We start from the raw sequence: 20,241 nt of genomic DNA on the forward strand, positions 1-20,241 counted from the left end.
AGTTAGTCAAATGAAACAGTGACTGGCCTACAAGTGCTGCTGGCTATGTATAGCTTTTGTGGCTTTTGTTTTGTAACTCACCTGTACATTTATTTCCCTTCTGAGAAATTTTATAAGCTTTGAAATTGAAGTAGAAAATAACTAGCAATCTGTACAATCTAACAGTAAACTAATCTAAAGTCTTATGGAGTTATAAAGAAATACTGTCAATGCTTGTATTCATTTTTAAAAGGTAGTTTGTTCAGTATTATAGAATCTCTAACTTAAGGATGAGTATATTTTTCTACTATGAGCACATAATTATGTGAAAAAATATTTTCAAGTACAGTGCACTTCAGAGTATTTCACATGATCCGATATTGAGCCTCCTTTAACATTTACAGAAAACATCAATCATTTTATAATAATCTGAATGATCAGCTCAGACTTTTCCCTGTTCTCATTCAGATGAAGAAAACTGACTTGGAGGGAAATTTGCAGATGGCGCCAGTCCCATACATCTGCTGTCCTTTTCCATGCAGGTGGTCAAGTTTGCAGGTTTGGACACTCTGTTCAAAGAGTGTTGATGTCAAGGGCAATCGCTGTCACTTGACTTTTGGAATTCAGATTTTTGTCCATGCTTGGACCAAGTAACCAAACTGATATGGAACTAATTGCTGCTCCTTCACTATCACAAACGTGGAACAACCTCCCTAACAGCACCGTGTGTATGCTGACACCACATTGGTGGAGTTCAAGAATATGACTCGTCACCGTTTTCTCAAAGGCAGTAATGAATGGTGTGTTATGTCTCTCAGCAGAAGTGCAATGTACCTTCAAGATACTTGCTTACGATGGCGGCACTGTATCATGGTATGTGACCTAATGGTACAAATCTCTGATTCCTTCTTGCTTGTCTCTGTTCTCTTGCAGTGTGATAGATGGAGGAAAGGTTAGCTTGAACCAAGGCACACAAGTGCCTGTTATTGTGGTGTATTTATGTAAACATGTAATAAGCACTATGGGGCTGTCTCATCCTTATGTTGTCTGAACGTACATATCGCCGCATATCATCAGTGTATCATGCTGCCACACATCCAATGAACAATGAATGCTGGTCATTTTGCATTTTAAGAAAAATCACAAATGCATGAAAAAATCTTTCTAAGGTATTTCTTTGTGATGTATGTTGTTCAACATAATTGTGATAGGATACACTTGCTGAAAATTAGAGATTTTGTAATGTGAATATTGCTGCCTTTGTTAACCAGAAATGTGTTTGACACTGGTGAAATATTGGATCATAATAAATGGTTATCTCTGTTGTCTATTTGAATTGTTACATATTTTCTGATTAACAATTTGCAACAGCATTAAGGTTACTGTTTAGTATTTCTGAAGTATTAGCAAAGTAATATGGCTTTATGGTTTACATGATGAATGTCAGTTTTGAAGAGCATACATAAAAAAATTGGTGACAAGTAGATTGGTGACCAAGCCCTAACTTCTCAGTTCCAATGAAGCATGCCCTGTGGCAGATTAAGTTGGACTCCAGACCTTAATTGCAGCACACATACACGAATAATCTGGATGACCTTCGTATATGAAAACAATTGCACTTGGAACAGGTGGGGCATTGGTAGTAGCCCCAGAGTAAGCTTTGGAAGAAAATGCTAAGCAATCAAGATGGTGTTGTCTATTTCAGTATGGTCACCAGAAGGTTTAATTTTCGAGTCAATCTGTGAATTTTGACTCAAAATCAGTGTTCAACTAATTGTCCGACATGAAGACCTCACTTCCTTTTCAGCTTACCCAATTTTCATTGTTTTCAATAATATGTTCAAAATTAACACATTGTGAGCACCAACTTGTATCAAATTCACATTTTTTAATGTGAAGCTTGCCAATGAAAATTGCAGGCAAAACATAGAACAGGATAAGCCACAGAAGAAGATTTTGAGCCAAATGATCAAAACACTGGTCAAAGAAGTAGGTTTAAGGAGCATCTGAAAAGAGACAAGCATACTGATGATTTCGGGAAGAAATTCCAAAGTTTAGGACTTTGCCAAATGAAGGCACAGCCACCAGCAGGTGAATTGAGAGACCAAAATTCAAAAAGCCTAGATATCTTAAAGGAATGTGCGATAAAAGAGATTACATTAAAAGCACAAATTGAGCATTTTTAAATTATGGTTTCCTTAACTGATAGCTTACTTACATAAGTGAACATAGTTAAGCTGAGTGAATGGGAATTGATTCAAATTAAGACAAAGGCAACAAATTTTTGGATAACCCTAATTTACAGAGGTAGAACATGGGAGGCCAGACAGTAGAAAATTAGCAAAGGCAAAAGCTTCCACTTTGACCCTACAGGTTGTTCTGCTATAACATGTGTCTTGTTAATGCAAATTCACTGTAACGCGATTGGGGACTCTTTCTAAAGTGTGAACTTTTAAAACGTGTGTTGGCTGTAACGTGATTACATCACTAACACTTTAAGTGCTGTTTCTAAAGTGTGATGTTTCTGTGATGCAGGGTTGCCAAAGAACGCAACCATCAAGTTATACAAGAACTGCCTGTACATAATCAGCTTATTCTATCCTGAAATTCTGTAACTGAAACCATTCATTTTACTGATTGAAAGCAAACTTGTTAATTCATGTGAAACCATTTTATTTTGACCAAGATATGTTAGAATAATTTCTCATAGCTATGTTTTTTAAGATTATTATTTTAGATTTATTAATGACTTTATTGACTGTAATTGAATTCACTTTTATCATTTTGTGTAAGCTCTTCATTTAAAATGGCAGCTTTTAAAAGATATTTGGGTGTGTTTGAAATGTTGCAGGCCAGAGTGAGCAAACAATGAGCAAATAATTAGTTTTGGACCTGAGATATTTAACTCTTGAGTTTCATTTATTTTCTGCTGGTCAGCCATCTGTCCAACAGTGGAAAGAGACAACTGGTGACAGATGAGTAACAAATAATTCAGAATCCACTAAATGGAACCCAGGTGGAAGGAATAAAGGGTACAACTCTTCTATTTTTGTGATCACGTTTCATATATTTGAGGAGCCCCTCTTACTGACCATGCTTCAAAGAAGGCAGCCATGGGTGGTGCCCATTCAGTAGGCCAGAAAATAATATCAAATATTGAAGACATAATTTGATTACGTAATAGCTCCCAATTAAGAAAGTGGAGGTGGAGAATTTACAAGATTTGTCAATTCATTCCTGGAATGCGCATGTTGTTGGGCCAGCATTTATTGTTCATCCCAGTTGTCCTTGAGAAGGTGGTAGTGTGCTGCCACCTTGAATTGCGTCATTGATAAGAATAAGAATTCCATGTTTTGTAGGTACACAATGACGTTAGGGAGCACGTTCCAGGATTTTGACGCACTGACACTGAAGGATCGATGTCAGGAATGGTGAGTGGCTTGGAGGAAACTTGCAGATGGTGGTGTTCCCATGTATCTGGGCGGCCAAGTGGCTAGCACTCCTGTCTCACAGCGCCAGGGACCTGGGTTCAATTCCAATGTCGGGCAACTGTGTGCGTGGAGTTTGCACATTCTCCCTGTGTCTGCGTGGGTTTCCTCTGGATGCTCCAGTTTCCTTCCACAGTCCAAAGATGTGCAGGTTAGGTGAATTGGCCATGCTAAATTGTCTGTAGTGTTAGGTGCATTAGTTAGGGGAATGGGTCTGGGTGGGTTGCTCTTCGGAGGGTTGGTGTGGATTTGTTGGGCCGAAGGGCCTGTTTCCACACTGTAGGGAATGTAATCTAATCTGCTGCCCTGGTTCAGTAAAATGGAAGTAGTCAAGACTTTGGATGATGCTATTTTAAGAGCCTTGACGAATTTCTGCAGTGCATCTTGTAAATGGAAGACACTGCTGCATTGGTGGTGGAGTGAGTAGATATTTGTGAATGTGGTGCCAATCAGGCAGGCTGCTTTTGTCTCTGATGGTATCAAGCTTACTGGATATTGCTAAACTTAAAAACGAGGGGTATTCCATCACACTCTTTACTTGTGTCTGGTACCTGGTGGACACTTTTTTTTGAGAAATTAGGAGGTGAATTACAAGCTGCAGGATCCTAGTTTCTGCAGCCACCATTTCCATGTGTATGGTGAGTCCAGTTCCATTTCTGATCAATGGTAATGTCCCAGGAAGTTGTCAGTGGGGAATTCAGCATTTGAATATCAAGGAATGATCGTTAGATTCTCTTGCCTGGAGATAACGGTTGCCTGCCATTTGTGTACTATGGGTGCTACTGTCACTTTTCAGCCCAAGCCTGGAGATGGTCCAGGTCTTGTTACATTTGACATGAACTGTTTTAGTATCTGAGGGATCCTAAATGTGTACTGAACATTGTGTGATCATGGAGTCATAGAGATTTACAGCATGGAAACAGACCCTTCGGTCCAAGCCGACCAGATATCCCAACCCAATCTAGTCCCACCTGCCAGCACCCGGCCCATATCCCTCCAAACCCTTCCTATTCATATACCCATCCAAATGCCTCTTGAATGTTGCAATTGCACCAGCCTCCACCACTGCCTCTGGCAGCTCATTCCATATTCATACCACTCTCTGTGTGAAAGGTTGTTCCTTTTATATCTTTCCTCTCTCCCCCTAAACCTATGCCCACTAGTTCTGGACGCCTGACCCCAGGGAAAAAACTTTGCCTATTTACCCTATCCATGTCCCTCATAATTTTGTAAACCTCTATAAGGTCACTCTTCAGCCTCCAACACTCCAGGGAAAACAGCCCCAGCCTGTTCAGCCTCTCCCTATTGCTCAAATCCTCCAACTCTGGCAACATCCTTGTAAATCTTTTCTGAACCCTTTCAAGTTTCACAACATCTTTCCGATAGGAAGGAGACCAGAATTGCACGCAATATTCCAAAAGTGGCCTAACCAATATACTGTACAGCTGCAACATGAGCTCCCAACTCCTGTTCTCAATACTCAGTAAAGGAAAGCATACCAAACGTCGTCTTCACTATCCTATCTACTTGCAAGTCCACTTTCAAGGAGCTATGAACCTGCACTCTAAGGTCTCTTTGTTCAGCAACACTCCCCGTGACCTTACCATTAAGTGTACAAGTCCTGCTAAGACTTGCTTTCTCAAAATGCAGCATCTCACATTTATCTGAATTAAACTCCATCTGCCACTTCTCAGCTCATTGGCCCATTTGGTCAAGATCCTACTGTAATCTGAGGTAACCCTCTCTGCTGTCTGCTACACTCCAATTTTGGTGTCATCTGCAAACTTACTAACTGTACCTCTTATGTTCGCATCCAAATCATTTATGTGAATGACAAAAAGTAGAGAACCCAGCACCGATCCTTGTGGCACTCCACTGGTCACAGGCTTCCAGTCTGAAAAACAACCCTTCACCACCACCCTCTGTCTTCTACCTTTGAGCCAGTTCTGTATCCAAATGGCTAGTTCTCCCTCTATTTCATGAGATTTAACCTTGCTAATCAGTTTCCCATGGGGAACCTTGTCTAACGCCTTACTGAAGCCCATACAGATCACATCTACCGCTCAGCCCTGATGATTTATTCACCTTTACCTGTTTCAAGACATCCAGCACTTCCTCCTCTGTAATCTGGACATTTTTCAAGATGTCACCATCTATTTCCCCCATTTTCTGTGGCTCCACACAAAGGCCGCCTTGCTGATCTTTGAGAGGCCCTATTCTCTCCCTAGTTACCCTTTTTGTCCTTAATGTATTTGTAAAAACCCTTTGGATTCTCCTAAATTCCTTTTGCCAAAGCTATCTCTTGTCCCCTTTGTGCCCTCCTGATTTCCCCCTTAAGTATACTCCTACTTCCTTTATACTCTTCTAAGGATTCACTCGGTCTATCCTGTCTATACCTGACATATGCTTCCTTCTTTTTCTTAACTAAACCCTCAATTTCTTTAGTCATCTAGCATTCCCTATACCTACCAACCTTTCCTTTCACCCTGACAGGAATATACTTTATCTGGATTCTTGTTATTTCATTTCTGAAGGCTTTCCATTTTCCAGCAAACGTCCTTTTACCTGCAAACATCTGCCTCCAATCAGTTTTTGAAAGTTCTTGCCTAATACTGTCAAAATTGGCCTTTCTCCAATTTAGAATTTCAACTTTTAGATCTGGTCTATCCTTTTCCATCACGATTTTAAAACGAATAGAATTATGGTCGCTGACCCCAAAGTGCTCCTCCACTGACACCTCAGTCACCTGCCCTGCCTTATTTCCCAAGAGTAGGTCAGGTTTTGCACTTTCTCTAGTAGGTATATCCACATACTGAATCAGAAAATTGTCTTGTACGCACTTAGCAAATTCTTCTCCATCTAAACCTTTCACACTATGGCAGTGCCAGTTGATTTTTGGAAAGTTAAAATCCTCTACCATGACCACCCTATTATTCTTACAGATAGCTGAGATCTCCTTTACAAGTTTGTTTCTCAATTTCCCTCTGACTATTGGGGGGTCTATAATACAATCCCAATAAGGCGATCATCCCTTTCTTATTTCTCAGTTCCACCCAAATAACTTGCCTGGATGTATTTCCGGGAATATTCTCCCTCAGCACAGCTGTAATGCTGTCCCTTTTCAAAAATGCCACTCTTGCTCCTCTTTTGCCTCCCTTTTTATCCTTCCTGCAGCATTTTTATCCTGGAACATTCAGCTGCCAGTCCTGCCCATCCCTGAGCCACATTTCTGTAATTGCTATGATATCCCAGTCCCCATGTTCCTAACCATGCCCTGAGTTCATCTGCCTTCCCTGTTAGGCCCCTTGCATTGAAATAAATGCAGTTTAATTTATTGGTCTACCCTGTCCTTGCCTGAACATGCACACTTCTGACCTTTGTAATGGAGGGAAGATCACTGATGAAGCAGCTGTTATCGACCTGGACTTCAAAAAGGCCTTTGACAAGGTGACACACAGGAGGCTACTGAGTAAGATATGGCCCATGGTGTCAGAGGCAAGGCGCTAGCATGGATAGAAGCTTGGCTGTCAGGCAGAATGCAGAGAGTAAGGATAAAAGGGTCCTTCTCAGGATGGCAGCTAGTGACAAGTAGTGTTCCACAAGGTTCAGTGTTGGGATCACAACTTGTCACTTTATACATTAACAATCTAGATGAAGGAACTGACGGCATTCTGGCGAATTTTGCAGGTGATACAAAGATAGGTAGAGGGCCATGTAACATTGAGGATGCAAGGAGACTGCAGAAGGATTTGGACAGGTTAGGAGAGTGGGCAAAGAAGTGGCAAATGGCGTACAACGTGGGAAAGTGTGAGGTTATACACTTTGGTAGGAAGAATAGAGAGATGGATTATTTTCTAAATGGGGAGAAAATTCACAAATCTAAAATGCAAAGAGACTTGAACGTTCTATTCCAGGGTACTCTCAAGGTAAACTTGCAGGTTGTGTCAGGAATTAGGAAGTCAAATGCAATGATGGCATTTATTTTGAGAGTATGTACTTCTGAGTCTGTGTAAGATTCTGGTCAGATGACATTTGGAGTATTGTGCGCAGTTTTGAGCCCCACATCTCAGGAAGGATGTACTGGCTCTGGAGCAGGTTCAGAAGAAATTTACGAGAATGGTCCCAGGAATGAAAAGCTTAACAAATGAGCAATGTTTGAGGACATTGGGTCTGTACTCGATAGAATTTAGAAGGATGACGGGATGTAATTGAAATGTACAGAATACTCAATGGCCTGGACAGAGTAGATTTTAGGAAGATGTCTCTATTGGTTGGGGAGCCTAGGACCCAAGGGCATAGCCTTTGAGTAAAGGGAGTCATTTTAGAAAGGAGATAAGGAGAAACTTCTTCAGCCAGAGAGTGATGAATCTATAGAATTCACTGCCACAGAAGGCTGTGGAGGCCATTTCACTGAGTATATTTAAGACTAGGATTGATAGGTTCTTGACTATCAAGGGTTACAGAGAGAAAGCAGGAGAATGGGGTTGAGAAACTTATCAGCCATGATTGATTGGAAAAACAGACTTGTTGGGCTGAATGGCCTAATTTCTGCTCCTTTGTCTTATGGTTTTATGGTTGGGCCTCGGAAAGTATCTTGAGGAACTCCTGCATTGATATCCTGGAGTAGAAATGACTGATCTCTAACAAACAAAATCATCTTCCTTTGTGTTAGATGTGATTCCAACCAGTTGAGTTGACCTCTCATACCCATTGCCTTCAGGTTTGAAAGATCCTCAATGCCACTTTCAGTCAAATGTGGCCTTGATGTCAAGGTGGTCACTCTCATCTCACCTCGAGAATTCAGCACTTTTAATCCATGTTTGAGTTAAAGCAGTAGCAAGGTTAGCAACTGAGTTGCCCTGGTAGAATCCAAACTGGGCAGGTTATTGCTAAGCAAGTGCTACTCAGGATCGCTGTTGTTTAAAACCTCCACTGCTTTACTGATGACTGAGAGTACCCTAATGGGGTGGTAATTGGCTGTTGTATTTGTCATGGTTTTTGTATGTAAGGAATATACCTGGGCAATTTTCCACATGATCGGGCGGATGGCACTGTTGTTGCAGCACTGAAATAGCTTGGCTAGGGGTGATACTAGTTGTGGCGGGCATGTCTTTAGTGCTGTTGTCAGAATGTCATTTGATTCCATGTGGAGTGAATTAAATCGATGAAAACTGGCATTTGTAATGCTGTGGACCTCTGAGGAGGCCAAGCTAGTTCACCCACTTGGCATTTCTGTCTAAGAAGTTTGTGAATTCTTCGGCCTTACCTTTTGCACTGTTGGGCTGGGCTCTGCTGCCATTGAGGATAGAGAAGTTTGTAGACCCTCCTATTCCATTGAATTAAGTGTCCACCACCATTGATGACAGGATTTAATAAGATTACAGAACTTAAATCTGAGCCATTGGTTGTGGAATTGCTTTGCTGTGTCTCTCACTTGCTACTTATGCAATTTTGCATGTAAATAGTCTTGTTTTGGAGCTTCACAGCTCATTTTAACTATGCCTGGTGCTGCTCCTCACATGCCCTTCTGAACTCTTCATTAAGCCATTGACCTGCTGGCTTGTTGGTCATGTTAAAGTTGGTGATAAGCCGAGTTATGAGGCTGCAGATTGTAATGGAGAACAATTCTGCTGCTGTATTGGCCCCCAATGCCCCAAGAATGCATCGTCTTGAGTTGCTCAGTCTGTTTGAAGTCGAAACTGTGTAATATGATAGTGCCACACAACACAATGTAAGGTATTCTCATTGTGAAGGCAGGACTTTGTCTTCACAAGGACTGTGTGGTGGTCTCTTTTCCAAATATCACAGACAGATACATCTATGGCAAAAATAAATTAATGAGAGTGAGGTTAAGTTTGTTTTCTCCTCGATTGTTCCCTCACTAAATGCCATAGACCCAGTCTGCAGTCAAGACCCAGTCCTTGAGGACTCGAACAGCGTGATCATTGCTGCCAAGTCACTCTTGGTGGTGGACATGGAAATCCCTACTGAGAGTACATTCTGTGCCTTTGCCACACTAGGAGCTTCCTCCAAGTGGTGTACTAATTCATCAGCCAAGAAAGGGGCATGAATGTAGTAATCAGCAATTGCCCATATTTGACCTGAAGATGAGATGCACGGGCTAATGCCCTCCTAACTGCACAGCACTGTGACATCGCTTCTGCTGGGTCTGTGCTGCTGGTGAAACAGAAATACCCAAAGCTGATGATGATGATGATGTCTGGATATTGTCTGAAAAGTATGATTCCATGAGAATGATTATGTCAAGCTTTTGTTAGAATAATCTGTGATACCATTCTCCCAATTTTGGCACAAGACCCAAATTTTGTATGGAGGACTTTGCAGCGTTAACAGGGTTGTGTTTGTTCTTGACATTTCTGGTACCAAAGTCAATTTCTATCCATTTCTTATTTGAGACTTCTTGGCAATTGATAGAACTGAGTGGCTTACCGAGCCATTTCAGAGAGTACTTGAGAAACAACCACATTGCTGTGGGCCTGGACCAAGTACAGAAGGCAGTTTCTTTCCCTAAAGGACATGAGTGAACCAGATGGACTTTTCTGATAATATATTCGACTTTTAATTCCAGGTTATTCTTATATTGATTTGAAATTTGACTTGTTGGGATTTAAACCAGGGTCCCCAAAATATCACCTGAGTCTGTGGATTTCTGGTCTAGTGATAACATAACTATGACATTACCTTGCCTCCCAAGTTCCACTTTAAACATTATCCATGATTCATAGTCACATTGAACTTAGCCAGGTAAACCATTGTATACCAATCAAAAACAAATGCTCATAAAATTGCAAAATTATTGTATATTATTATAGCAACAGTGCTAAATTGAGAGTGACAGCCGTTGACATCAAGGCCTTCTTCAATTGAGTGTGGCAACAACAAACGCAAGCAAAATTGGAATCAATGGAAATTAGGTCCAAACTCTCTGGTTAGAGTCATAACTGATACATGGGAAGATGGTTGAGTCACTCATTTCAGCTCCAGGGCATCTCTGCAGGAGTTCCTCAGGGTAATGTACTAGGCCCAATTATCTTCAGCTGTTTCATCAATGATCCTCCCTCCTTCACAAGGTTAGAGGTGGGGATGTCCGCTGATGATTGCACAATGCACAGCACTATTCGCGACTCCTTGGATACTGAAGTGGCCTATGTTCAAATGCAACAACATCTGGACAATATTCAGACTTGGTTGACAAGTGGTAAGTAACTGTCATGCCGCACAACTGACCATCTCAAGTAAGAGACAGTCTAACAACTGCCCATTCAGTGGGTGTTAACATCACTGAATCCCCCACTATTCAAATATTGGGGATTACCAGTGAACATAAACTCAACCAGACTCACCACGTAAGTACAGTGGCTACAAGGGCAGGTCACAGGGTAGGAATACTGTGGCAAGTAACTCAACCGTTGAGTCTCCATGATCCGTCCACCATCTACAAGTCTCAAATCAGGTGTGAGATGGCGTACTTTTCACCTCCCTAGATGGTTGAATTTTCAACACACGTGAGAAGCTTGACACCATCCAGAACAAAGCAGACTACTTGATTGACACTACATCCACAAGCATCCACTCTTTCCATCATTGACGCTCAGTTGCAGCAGCGTGTACTATTGTCAAGAAGCAATGCAGAAATTCATCAAAAATCCTTAGCACCTTCCAAACCATGACCACTTCCATCCAGAAGGACAAGGGCAATAGATACTGGGAACACCATTAACTGCAAGTCGCTTCCAAGCTATTTGGAAATATATTTCCATCCTTCACTGTCACAGGGTCAAAATCCTGAAATTCCCGCCCTTAGGGCACTGTGGGTCAACCAAAGCACAAGGGCAACTCTGAATGGGCAATAAATGTTGGCTGGCCAGCCAGCCATGCCCATAACCAAACTTTTTAAAATGTGAAAATGCAGATGAACTAACTTAAATACATTGTTGTTCAAACCTCAGTGGAACAGAACCAGGTCACTGATTGTTGATTTTATATCAGCACTTTCCGGGAAATCTACAGGTTTGAGTTGTGATTTGATTTATTTAAATTACAGTTTGATGGAAATTTTTGACGCCTGACATGGTTTTGACAATGACTCTGCCTTCTTTGCGTGTGTTTACGATTTGCGCATGTGGAAGTAAAGGCTTCAATTGGTATCATGAATTAAAGTTATTTAAAAGCACAAGCACCCAGTTCTAATGGTGCGGTGGATTAAGGTTGCCCACATTGTTTGTTTTCTCCTTTTCCAACATGGATCATTCAAATCTTGGGGCACAGATGGTATTGTTTGTTCGCCACAATAACATCACATCAATCGGCTGTGTATCAGTGAAAAATATTTGTGTCAGCTTCATGGGGAACAATAAATTACCAGATGGGGCCATGTGTAATGAGGATTCCTGGTTCATCATTGGAAAAACATGTAGAATACAGTTGGGCATGGAGTCTTCTAACCTGGAATAATTTAAGTAAATAATGTTGATTAAGTAGGTTGGAGCATGTGCAAAATAACGACATTTTCAGACATTGAGATTTTAGTTATTTAGAAATGCAATAATCTCAACTCCAAAATAATTTAACTGTTCCTTTGATTTAGTGTGTAATGTGTTCATTGTGCGATTTTCTCAGTGATCAGAAAACTAGCTTGATTTCAGTTTCTGGGAGCAGTTTTCCATTGGCTTTTTTTTTCCTTGAAGCTAAATCATTTTCAAGCTTGACAATAACACTTGACCAGAAGCAATATTGTACATGTTGAATTGAAATAACATTTAAATTTAGTTAATTTCATGGTGTACCAGTGAAAATTTTCATGGACGATTTATTTTATCAAAATTTGAGCTATTTGAAGCTTCAGAATTTTTTTCCCCAATAAGCAGTTAATAATTCGGGGGTTGCCTGCATTATGAAACACCAGTCTTAGCAGTATAAATTTCTATTTTAAAAAACTTCTTCAAAAAAATAGCTAAATATAGCATTTGCATTTGGAAAGATGTAGGAGAAGAATAATTTTGAGTAACAAAGAGTTGAAACCATTCTAACTTTTCTTTAGTCTATCTCTAGGCATTGAAATGAAATAATTACAGTTAAACTATTCCCAAATTTAGAAGCAAGTATTGTCTAGATGTGAAGACTTGTGCCAAGTTATACATTGTAATTATGTATCTTTAGCAAAACAATTTTTTAAAAATGCACTCCGGTTTGAAATAAGACATCAGTTACCAGATAATTCTAAACTGAAAACATGAAAACCTTCTGTGTTATATGGTAATCTTTAATCTTTCTAAAGGTTTAACTTACCCATAATTTTTTTTTCTTTCAGATATGGAGAGAAAGGGAAAGCAGTTAGAATTGAGAAAGTCATTTACACAGGCAAAGAAGGAAAAAGTTCACAGGGTTGTCCAATTGCAAAATGGGTAAGTGTTGAGTTCTGTTTGTTGGTGCATTTTCTTTTCTCCTTCATCCTTCCACTTCTGAAAGCAATTATTAACACATTTTGTAGGGTGTGGGCAGCCTCCAGTATTTTATGTAAATAGACATTTTAGTACAAGTTTGCATCATCAGTGTTAGTCAACCACTTACTGTGGGAGTTTAAACAACGTAGCCTGATCCTGTCTTCACCCACTATCCACACCAACACACTGCGACAGTGTCAAATTGATAAAGCTCAGTAATAGGAAGCAAATTCTTTATTTATGAAATAAAGACAAACACTTGAAGTACTCAGCTTCTCTGGCAGCATCTGTGGAGAGAGAAACAAGGTATTTTAGGTTGCCACCTTTCATCAGACTGGGGAAATGTTAGAAAGGTAATCGCTTTTCTTAAAGTAAAATAGTGGAATTTGTACAAAGAATGAAAGAGAGGGTCTGTGATAGAATGGAAGACAGGAGACATTAAATGACAAGAACTTTGGACGGTCAGAGCCTAAAATATTGGAAATGGGGCTAGTAATTAAATATAAGGTGAGTCCACAGGAGATGTGAAGGGTCATGTGTTGAGAAGTTCTGCATTTCTGTTTATATTTCGCATTCTCGCACCTGCAGTATTTTGCTTTTGATTAGTTGTGGGCATTAACTAGCCATTCAAACCGGAACAGACAAAGTGGGTTGAGTTCAGGAGGTGTGTATGTTTGTTTTGTGCATCTCTGTTTCATTGAATAAATGCTTATAAATGTGCAAAAAGAATGGTAACTTTTTTATACTTCACCACTGGGCTGTCTGGAGAGTGGGTGTTGACTGATTTATTATTTTATATCCCCTGATCCAAGAGATCAAGATCAGCTTTTGCACATTGGCCACTGGTTTGAGTACTCCATTTTACATTATTCCCCACTCACCTTCTTGACCACCAGAATGTTTCATACTTTGATAAATATAATTATTTTCCATCAAAGTTCTGACAAGGTAGTACGAAACCTTAAGTAACTCTTTTTCACATTTATGACAGAAATGCAAATACAATATGCAAATGCTACAAAGCTTACAAAAACGTTTCAATAGCTAGAGATCCACCTTCAGACCACTGCAAAAAAAATTTTAATTATATTGAAGTTGAATTCTTTTCAGTCCCACCCAAACTTGTACTGAATTCTTCCCTGTACCTGAGGTAGGGTACATGCATTGAATTCACCTATTATACCTTCTCTTCAAGTATGTAGCATGAACAACTCTTAAGCTGCATCAAAAATAGAATTGCTGAGATGCTTATGAAAGAATTTTTTCCACATCTGAAAGTCAAATGGTTTTATAATATTTAGTTGGACATGAATGTTAGTGTGTTTTGCTCAAATCTTCTAGGACAGCTTATTAGCGTAGCTTCAGATTTGGATGAATGGGCATGTTATGTCGCAAGCAGAAAATTGGCTGAGTAAATTTAAAAGTTAAGTGATTGACAGAAGAAGTTGAGACAAATTATTGAATTATTTGAAAAGCTTCAAAACACAGCCCAACATTCTCATTGCCTATGCCAAAGGAGTCAGAGAGTAAGAAATGAGAAGCAAACCTGAAAGTAAAGGAAAGCTCATGTGAAGATATTATTTTTTGGACAATTGTTTGAGTAGCCCAATACCTAATTCAAAATGTTAACTTTGTTTCTCTCTACAGATTCAGTTTTTTTTTGTGTTTCTCCAGAATATTATTTTCTTGATAAGTTTTCCAGCATTTGCAATATTTTGCTTTTATTTTTGTTCTGAGAGAATTCCATCCTACTGGTTGTAAGTGTTTTCCAACACTTTGGAGGTCATGTCTTTTATTTTGGACTTTCAAAAAAATGGTTGACACTTCCTTGCTGTCAATGCAACATGTGAACAGCTCATTTGACTCCGTGTTAGACCTCTGATAAGGAACAAAAGGAGCAATACACCAACATCAGCAATAGTAGTCTTCTCCTTAGCCACCTGCCATGCCACAGGATAGAGGAAATGAGCATAGCCTCCGATTCTAAGGAAGCAAGATCTTCAGTAGAATATCGATTTTCTGAAGGTGGCCAAGCAGTGCTTCAGGAGACTGATATGGAGGTGCCGGTGTTGGATTGGTGTGGACAAAGTTAAAAATCACACAACACCAGATTACAGTCCAACAGGTTTATTTGGAATCACTAGCTTTCAGAACACTGCTCCTTTGGAAATAAAACCAGTCTGACTCAAGATTAGGATACATACACACTCTAGCCTCACACCTTGTCTGAGCTGAGGTGTCATCTTCTTTTGACATAAAACTTTGAGTTAGCTCAAGAATGAGACTTAAAAGAAGTTCTGGGATTAACATATTAATGAACCAAAACCTGCAACCCATTCTAAAAGATGAAAGACTGAGAGCAATCGAGGTTTGTTTGACACTGTAATCTTTTGCTATAAAATCTGTGTCTTATGATACTGCTCCACAGCTACCTGGTGAAGGAGCAACACTCCAAAAGCTACTGCTTCCAAATAAACCTGTTGGACCTGGGGTTATATGATTTTTAACTCCGGAGATGGAGACATCTTCAGCAAGTCATTACTGACCACTTCAGTCTCCAGAATGAAGACAGTTTTCCAATAGGCCCAGAGGGATCCTGAAAGTCAGAGGAGGTCAAGGTCATCATGAACCTGAATTGTGTAATTTCCAGCAATCTACAGGTGGTATCTACAGAATTTTATTATCTGCACTGCACAAATACATCTCCAAGCTGACCCATGCCACATTTATCAGGCCTGCCACTTCATATCCACTTTGCTCCTGATGATGACAGTCAAAGTAAGAGAGCTGCTGAATTTTCTGCCATGTCCAGACACTTCATAGTGCAATGGAGTTGTGATGAGATGTACAGCATGGAAACAGACCCTTTGGTCTTACTCATCCATGCCAACCAGATATCCTAAATAAGTCCAGTCTCATTTGCTAGCATTTGGCCTGTATCTCTCTCAATCCTTCCTGTTCATACATCTATCCAGGTGCCTTTTAAATGTTGTAATTGTACCAGCCTCCACCACTTCCTCTGGCAGCTCATTCCATACACGCACCACCCTACATGTGAAAAAGTTGTCTCTTAGGTCCCTTTTAAATCTTCGTCTTTTCACCTTAAACCAATGCTCTTTAGTTTTGGACTCCCCCACCCAGGGAACAGACTTGTCTATTTTCCTTATCTATGCCCCTCATGATTTTCTAAACCTCTATAAGGTCACCCTTCAGCCTACTGAAACTCCAGGAAAAATACACCCAGCCTATTTAGTCTCTCCCTGTAGCTCAAATCCTTCAATCCTGGCAATATCCGTATAAATCTTTCCTGAATCCTTTCGAGCTTTACAACATCCTTGAACTGAAGGTTACTTTAAATCACCCATGGTCATCAATTGATTGAGAGGCATCCACTCCAATCGTGGTCTGTTGTTGTTGTGTAACAAGCAAAACATTTTCATTTGTTTCTATGCAAGGTGTTCTGAAAACTGCGATGTTGCTTTCATTCTGCATATTAATAAAGGTTTATAATATGTTGGTTATTGCTTGGGAATTTCGCTCCTCACATAGAGGTAAATCGATTTTAATTTTCATTTCATGAAGGTGATTTGTTTCTTTTAAATCAGAAAGTCATTTTGAGCAAATGAGTTTAAACATCATTTCCAAGAAAACACGTGACTTGAGCTAAATGACTGGATCAGCTATCTGGGATGTTAGTTACTGAATATTTATCAAGTTGAACTTTTATGATCTTGAGAGAAACAGATGGCCAGGGGTCAGCACAGGTTGATTTCAGAAGACTAGTCTTCCTTGCTAAGGGCCTTTTCCTTTCAGATTGTACCAGCTACTTGGCTGTGATAGTTGGAATAATTGAAAAGGTTGTCGGAATTGGAAAGAGGTATCCACACCATTTGAGCTGGAAAGAAGATTTAAGCTGCTTAGCAGTCCAAGGAGTAAGGCGAGAAAATCTTTGGAGTAAAAGAGAGTCAAGATAAAAGTGATGCCTAACTGAGACTGAGTGACTACAAAAGATTGAATGTACCTTCATGCTGTTGTGTTGAGATCATGCTAAATTTTATCATTTATATAAGATAGCTTTGATGTTTTTCTTGTTTTTTTGAAAAAACATTGAAATATTTACACAAGGCTCCTAGTGCCAACCACCACAGTAACCACAGAAACAAAACTTAAAATCTGTGAAGCCAGCTTTCATTGTGAGTCCTGACCTGTTCACTGTTGCTATCGAGATCATAACAACCTCCAAACCGAGTCAATGACTGGCTCCAAGGGCTATCATCTAAGCATGTGGCTGATGACATCTGTGAGAAACTCCACTGTTAATGTCAAGGAAATGTATAGCCAAAGCCACAAATCAGTCCTAAAATGAGCCCCTGGTTTGCTGAAGGTACAATTCAAGTGCCTGGAGGGATCTTCAGGCATTCTCCATATGCATGAGTAAATGTTAACCCACTGTCGTGATCTGCATTTTATTGTATAATATATCACACCATTGAGAACACAAGCTGCAGGAGGAGGAAGGTCATGACTGCTATACATATATAAGAGAAGGAGGAGATAGAGAACGGAGCAGTGGAAGGAAAAGGAACTTACTGTGGTTACACCTGTGCTTTCAGTGGAGATGCTTCCCTTCAGTGGAGGTGTTTCTGAGCTGTTTGTGGCCCATATTCTCTAATCTTTTAGACCAATGAAGACCTGAGCAAAGACTGGACCTGTGCATGAGAACTTGCCAATCAAAACAAGAGGCAGCATGTGGGCTGTGAGGGTTAGGAGAGATAGTGGTGAGACAGGGTGTCAGGGAAGAAGTAGGAATGGGAGACCTTTGAACAAAGATCCTATTCCCATATGTCCTGTCTCTATCCTTTCTCTCAGAAACTAGATAAAACTGAATATCACTGGCAATCTGAGAGTGCATTGAGAGGGGAATAGGTGGAATTAATAAACTATGTCAAGGCTAAGAAGCTTTGTTCAGGAGAATGCAGGAAAATTTCAAGTTTAATTGGCACTTGAATACCATATTCACTCCAGTTGAATTTGGAGATGCAAAAATGAGGTGCTCATGCTGTGACTTTGTTGTCAAGTTATAGCAAAATCCACTCAAGAACTTTCAGCATGAGCCTTCCCCACTGTAATAAGTCTAATTTCTTGAGGATCTTATTGATTTTCACATGTTATGACTCTATTTAAGATTATTGCTTTCAATGTCATTGATCCTTCTAAAAACCATACCAGAGTTCAGAATGATCTGACTAACAGTTGTACAGAACCGATATGTCTATTCAGTTTCTTTGTTCCGGTTCAATCAGTTTTATATAAAAATTCCATCATGCACAGCTCACCTTTTCTTCTATGAAAGTATGAACTTTGGAAACAAACTAAAAGAAAAGCTAAGCACTGATAACAAAAGCTTCTATATGTAAATAAAAAGGAAGAGAATAGTGAAAGTAAATGTTGGCCATTTAAAGGATGAAAATGCTGAAGAGATGACAGAGGCACTAAAGCTGTATTTTCTCTCTATTTTCACAGTGCAACATAGTTTCTTCCCAAAACCTGCAGTTACTTGGTGAAATTTCTGTGACTAGGGAGCAAGTATTAAGTAAACCGATAGGATTAAATTAAGTCACCAGGGCCTTATGGTGTGCAGAGATAGTAGATGCATTAGTTACGATATTCTAAAATTTCCTGGATTCTGGGAAGATACCGGTGGATTGGAGATGTGCTAATGTGACACCCTTATTCAGAAAAGGAGATAGGCAAAAAGTGGGAAACTATAGACCAGTTTGTTTGACCTCTATAGTGGGGAAGTTGCTAGAGTCAATCATAACAGAGGAGATAACTGAACAATTGGTAAAACAAAGCTCAGTTTACAGTTGTGCAATTCTCACTTGACAAACTTGCTGAACTTCTTGGAGGATGCAAGCAGCAAGATGGATAATAGGGAGCTGGTGTACGTGGTCTATCTCGACTTCCAGAAGGCATTTGACCAGATGTCACATGAAAGACTGATCCACAAGATTAAATCCCAGGGATATAAGTGTAGAGTATTTACTTGGTAAAGGATTGGCTGACTGACAGAAAGCAGAGGTTCTGGATAAATGGGTCCTTTTCTTGATGATGAACTGTAGCTAATAGGGTGTTCAGGTCTTGGACTTCAACTATTTTCATTTATATGAATGATTTGCAAGGAGGTGCAGAGTGTAACATAGTTTATGATCATCTGCAAATTTTGCTCAGTGGGAAAGCAGGTTTTGATGAGGAGGTTAAGGTTAGGAGAATGGGCGAAAATCTGGCAGATGGAGTTTAATGTGGATAATTGCGAGGTTGTCCATTTGGGCTGGAAAAATATTTTATGGGAAGCAAATTCAAATTGCGCCAATGCAGAGGGATCTGTGCAAATATCACAAAGTAGGTATGCAGGTACAGCATATAACAAGAAATGGAAATGGAATTCTGGCATTTACTGCAAAAAGAGTGGGTTATCAAAGTAAAGAAGTGTTGAAATGAATTGAACTTATTGTCACGTACACTGAGGCACAGTGAAAAGCTTTATCTTGCGAGCAATACAGATAGATCACATCGTTAAATAGTGTAGATGAATAAATGATAGGTAAACAACGGCAAAAGTCAAAACACAGGTACAGGTGAATGCTAAGAGTTTGTGAGTTCATTCAGTATTCTAACAACAGTAGGGTAGAAACTGTTACAAAACCGGCTAATGTATATATTCAGGCATCTGTACCTACTCCCTGATGGTAGAGGTTGTAGAAAAGCATTGCCAGGGTGGGATGGATCTTTGAGAATGCTGGCGGCCTTTGCTTGACACAGGCTGGGTAGATGGATTCTACATATGGGAGGTTGGCCTTTGTGATTGTCCGGGTCGAGTTCACCACTCTCTGTAACTGTCTCTGATCTTGAATGGTACAGTTGCCAGACCCAGGTAGTGATACATCCAGGCAGAATGTTCTCAATGGTGCACCTATAAAAGTTGGCAAGGGTATTCGCTGTCATGCCACATTTCCTCAGCTGCCTGAGGAGGAAGACACATTGTTGGGCCTTTGTCACCAGTGAGTTCACATGAAGAGTCCAAGAAAGCTTGTTGTTGTTGAGGAGCTTGGCACTCTCCACTCATTCCACCTCTGTGCTGTTAATGTGTTTGGGGGGGGCGGGCGGGAGGAGAGCATGAGTAACATCCTGCCAAAAGTCAATAATGAGTTCCTTGGTTTTGCTGGCATTGAAACCTAGGTTGTTCTCAGTGCACCATTTTTCCAGGTCTTCCAGCTCCCGTCTGTAGTCGGTTTTGTTGCCATCTGAGA

The 20,241-nt window shown here is 40.1% G+C and overlaps 1 protein-coding gene across 4 annotated transcripts in view; it reads left to right on the forward strand.

Annotated features, from left to right (window-relative positions):
• Positions 1–20,241, forward strand: part of tet3 (tet methylcytosine dioxygenase 3) — a 344,617-nt gene that overhangs the window by 254,793 nt on the left and 69,583 nt on the right. For all 4 annotated transcript variants that reach the window (XM_060856636.1, XM_060856639.1, XM_060856638.1 and 1 more), the window contains one exon: positions 12,799–12,892. In XM_060856636.1, the coding sequence (XP_060712619.1) occupies positions 12,799–12,892 (94 nt within the window). The remainder of the gene's footprint in view (positions 1–12,798; positions 12,893–20,241) is intronic.

The sequence above is a fragment of the Hemiscyllium ocellatum genome, chromosome 48, assembly GCF_020745735.1.
Source record: "Hemiscyllium ocellatum isolate sHemOce1 chromosome 48, sHemOce1.pat.X.cur, whole genome shotgun sequence".
Classification (NCBI taxonomy): Eukaryota; Metazoa; Chordata; class Chondrichthyes; order Orectolobiformes; family Hemiscylliidae; genus Hemiscyllium; species Hemiscyllium ocellatum.